The sequence below is a fragment of the Oratosquilla oratoria genome, chromosome 23, assembly GCF_046742065.1.
Source record: "Oratosquilla oratoria isolate Oo_2021 chromosome 23, ASM4674206v1, whole genome shotgun sequence".
Taxonomy (NCBI): Eukaryota; Metazoa; Arthropoda; class Malacostraca; order Stomatopoda; family Squillidae; genus Oratosquilla; species Oratosquilla oratoria.
This window is the reverse complement of record NC_134799.1, coordinates 29365628-29370627: the sequence shown is the minus strand read 5'-3', so window position 1 is coordinate 29370627 and position 5000 is coordinate 29365628. Positions and strand designations below refer to the sequence as shown.

General features: G+C 40.5%; 1 protein-coding gene across 3 annotated transcripts in view; it reads right to left on the bottom strand.

The window, feature by feature from the left end:
* The window catches only part of Ten-a (Teneurin-a transmembrane protein), a 1186308-nt gene that overhangs the window by 106923 nt on the left and 1074385 nt on the right, over positions 1–5000 (bottom strand). For all 3 annotated transcript variants that reach the window (XM_076206894.1, XM_076206895.1, XM_076206896.1), the window contains one exon: positions 2807–2905. In XM_076206894.1, the coding sequence (XP_076063009.1) occupies positions 2807–2905 (99 nt within the window). The remainder of the gene's footprint in view (positions 1–2806; positions 2906–5000) is intronic.

Sequence of the window (5000 nt, the reverse complement as noted above, 5' to 3'; positions counted from 1 at the left end):
GAAATAGGTAGACTAATTAGAGGATTAACATGAAAAGATAGCGGAGAAGAGTAAGGGGACGAGAATGGGAAGGAGGAATTTGAAGTGGAAAGCGAAATCTGTGACCTTCGAAGAAGGTCCATCAGGGTCCTCGAGCACATGCAGGACACTTGAGAGGACGCGATGGGGCATAGCGTGGAAACGTCATTCTTCTCTAAAACCCAAATGAGTACCAGTACGTACACACACACACACACACACACACACACACACACACACACACACACACACACACACACACACACACACACACACACACACACACACACACACACACACACACACACACACACACACACACACACACACACACACACACACACACACACACACACACACACACACACACACACACACACACACACACACACACACACACACACACACACACACACACACTAGCAACGCCACCACGTGCCTTTCTGAGATCCTTCATGTATTCCTGTGTTTTTTATCTTCATTTGACACTAATTCTACGTACAAGAAGAACGAAAAAGACAGAAAGAAGTAAAAAACGAAGTGTCGATGGAGAATGAAGCTGGAAAGGTCTAGGGACATAAAGATGAGAAGGTCTTTTGGCGAAAAAGCAAAACGATTTTGACACAAGATGACAACTATACTTATGACCTCTGAGAACACGAATACCTCCCTTATTCAGTAATTAATATATCAAATATATTTCTATTTACATAAATCACAGTTCAAGAGGAAGGAATGAGTGATTAATCTCGGCTGGTATTATAATTAAAGAACACGTTCTGATAAATCTCGAGCTATGTCATAAGTCAAATTACATAATGAATATGAAATCAGCCTAAGTGATTTATTCAAATAATATGCAATAAGTACACATGATGAAATAAAAGATGATTAAACCAATGATAATAAACTTCCAGATATAAATGAAAAATTACCTTAATGCAGCAAACATAACAACGGCTGCAAGCAATGAGCACATATTTACAGGACTGAGTTGAAACACGTGGCACCAACAGATTAAGGAAAAGATGAGTAAAAGGCAAAACTAAAACTATTAAATGGTTGACAGTGATGCCATGTGAATGTGAGTTTTTTTCCACGGAGTTGTGATTCCTTAGAAGGATATGAAGAACGATTTACTGGAATGGTTTATTGCGAGTAAGATTCTTTTAGTGCTGCTTTGATACCTGACATGTTGACGAAGACGATGACGATGACGACCACGTGGAAGAAGTAGTAGAAGAAGAAGAAGAAGAAGAAGAAGAAGAAGAAGAAGAAGAAGAAGAAGAAGAAGAAGAAGAAGAAGAAGAAGAAGAAGAGGAGGAGGAGGAGGAGGAGGAGGAGGAGGAGGAGGAGGAGGAAGAAGAAGAAGAAGAAGAAGAAGAAGAAGAAGAAGAAGAAGAAGAAGAAGAAGAAGAAGAAGAAGAAGAAGAGGAGGAAGTAGAAAAGAAGAAGAGGAAGAAGAACAACAACAAGAATAAAAACAGGAAGACTACGATGAGAAGCATAACCATTATTGAGGCGATCTTCCTCCAGGATGGGTCAAACAATTCCAGATTAACTCTTTTCGCCGTAGCTTAAATATCGTATCTTCCCCGTGTCCAGGCCACTCCACTTATGAAACTCCTTCTTATCGAAGAGACCTAAAGCTGGTGTTAGCCTATCCTATGTGATCCTAAAGCCAAGGCACGTGGCAGCCACCGGTGGCCGTTATGACTGAGTACGGGGTAATGCTGTTACAACGCGAGAACGAAATTCAACACACTGTTCCTCTCTCAAATTCCCGTGCAGTCAAGAGAATGTAAGCCCATAATCATTAATGACCAGCTAACCAGCAGCCTCGGACAGATGGTACAGGTGGCGAGGACAGATGGCCACAGTCATGGCAGATGTTGCACAGCCGACGGACGATGTGCTCCGACTAAGCAGCCCGTTCAGACCAACCAACTTGCTTATTTTACAATTTACGTAACCGCTCGCCCTAAACAATTTCATTCAGTTCGAAAAAAACATCTGGGTCTCAGGGGCTTAAACACAATCACACTTCACTATTTCCGGTATAGTAGTGGAAATCTTGTTTTTTATGGCAGACTCCAGTCGATTTCATTCATTTTGATTAAACCTCTGATCGGTCCTCGGATTTGTAAATTGGACAAGAACTGAAGTATCAGACATATTCATAATAAATTCATACCTTTCGTTGCGATAACACACTCTACAGACTCTGTCCTTACTTGCACCAGACGATTTTATTTATTAAGTAAAGCCAGAGCCTCGAGCTGAAGAGGCTTTAGGTTACTTTCCAGCCCTTTTTGCAACGGCGACTGTGACTGTTCCTTCAGGTTACACTACTTTTCAGGTCTTTGTTCTCGCTCTCCCGTCAACCCCTATTTGCTTTTCTTCTCGTCCCATTCCCTCTTCCTCCTCGCCCTCCAGTACCTTCCATATTCTCTCCCTTTAGTCAGTATATACCCTCCCACTTCTATTATCCGCCTATCTGTTATTACAAGTCCCACACTTACAAACTGAAAAAAAAACACTGATTCAAATATTCTGAAAGATGAGGTTCTCATGCATTATGTTCATAATATAAAGACTCTTTGACTGGGACCACTCGCTTGGTGATTTTGACAACTGTCAGGCACCTAATTAGTCCCAGACAAGCCCTCTCTATCCAACCCGATAGATCCCACCTAATATTCTTGATAGTAGCCAGCCACAAAACACAAATCTCTAGTCACAGGTTCTGTGCTCTTAAATAGAACTTACTAGAAAAACGTTTTCTTACCTTCTGCTTATACACGTTTCGCTTGTTCCAGGTGAAGGTGTAGGTAATGTTGGGGTCTGCCTCGAACAGGTGCTCGAAAACGGAACCTTCTAGGGTCACCTGTAAGAGAAAAAGAAATAAAATTTTAATTGCCATTTCGACCAAAGCAAAAACAAGCTCCAGAGAGACCGGTGGTGGTGGGAAAGTGAAGAACCAAAGGAGGAGCATAAGAAAGAGGGAGGAAAAAAAGAGGGGGGATGAGGGTGAGAGGGAGTGAGGGAGGAAGACGGAGATAAAACACTGAGGCAAGAGTTATTAGGGATCCTGGTGCTGCATCTGAGCAAGGAACTCTTCGAGATGTATTGAATATCGATGCTCCATTATACCGCCAAGCAAACAAGTGAGTGTGAAGGAGGAACAGGAAGGCGAAGAGGAAGAACGAGGAGAATAGAGGGACAGGCGAAGAGAAGAAGGATAGAATTATGTGAAGTAACAGGGAAGAAAGGGGCGAGAACCTTACACTCCCACAGAATTGATGCGGTTGTCATAAACAGAAAGACTGCAGAGACTTGAGAACCATGCAAGGCACCACTGCGACATGGGTTCCTTGTGTGAGGGGGCTGTCATACAAAGAAAGATTGGAGAGACTCGTCAGTCGTGTGATGTCAAAGGAGAGGAGAGGAAATGTATGGAGAACCAAAACAAGAGAGTGAAATTGGTCACGAACGATAACATCTGTTCTGCCAATGTATAACCCCTAATGGGGTGTGTAGTCACCTTAATCCTGCTGTCCTTATCAATGTATCTCACTGGTAACACAATGACCTTTTTTCATTAAAACAGTATCTCATCTTAAGATAATTCATTTTTAGAAAATATGTGACTAATGAGCCGTAAAACCTGTAGTTGTATAGCTAGACTCACGAGGGGAATAGAATTTTTAATGGTGAATGTATTGATAAATAAAATAAGATTCTTACGACTGCGGCCTACCTGTGGGCTATGTAGTATTTCGACTCTTGCTATTTATGGAGGTGGGGAGGCAGGCCAAGCAAGGAGAGGGAAGTGAAACGAATAAGAAGAAAAGGGACAATATTGCAAGAAATTAGATAAGAATGAAGCATGAAAGAACCGGGTGAATGGAGACAATGAAGAGAAACGGGAGAAGTGGAAATGATAAAAGGAAAAGATATTGAGTTGGAAGGAAATGGGGCAAGGGAAAGGGGAGATGAAAAAAAAAGATGGGGAGGGAAAGAGAAAGAAGAATGTAGAAGAAAGGAAAGGAAGAGAGGAGGAAGGAAGGGAGGGGGGAGGAGAGAGGGTGGGAGAGAAGGACTGAAAAAGGGAGCCGGGAGAGAGGCGGCGAAGCGAGATTTCGTTTACAAAGGCATCTGCAGGATATTCGGGAGGAGAGTGGCTGTGTGTGGGCACATGAAGAGAGCAACGGCAAGAGGAAGAGGAGGTCGGGCACAAAAGAAAGGTAGCGGAAGCAAAACCTAGCGTAGTTACAGACTTTACTAGTGAATTTTATCTTTTTTTTGTGTGTGTGTGTATTTGTTTTTATAAAGTTATCCATTTAGTTTAGTTACAGACTTTACTAGTGAATTTTATCTTTTCTTTTTCTTTTTTTGTGTGCATTTGTTTTTATAAAGTTATACATTTACTTTTTCTGATTACATATATTTACTTAATCATCTATTCATTTCTTCATTTACTTATGAATTCTTTAATCTGTTTGTTTATTTACAAACTGGTAGAAGATTACCTTGATACGAAAGATCAGATATAAAGCATAGTCAGGGGTGTATATGAGTCGTAGCGACAAATCAAATTTGCATTCAGGTCTATGTACACAAGGATATGTTAGAGTGTCTCAGGCCCAGCTTGAAAATACAGCGGGAGCTGAAGACTCAGCCTAAACAATTATACCTGATCTAGAAAAAAAGAGAAATGAAAGACAAAAGAAAAACAAAGTAAAGTAAATGGAAACAAAATTAATAAAAAAAAAAAGTAAATAAGAAATCAAGAAATCAAATGATAAACAAATAGGTAAAAGAAAAATCATAAGTGAAAGAATAGATTCTTTTATAATGAAAAAAAGGAGTTCACAAAAAAAGAAGGTTTTGTTAAATAATTAAGAAGTAGGACTAGAAGACGTCGAAAAAGGGGAGGAGAGAAAGAAAAATGTAAAAATTAATACACTCTTGACAGAATG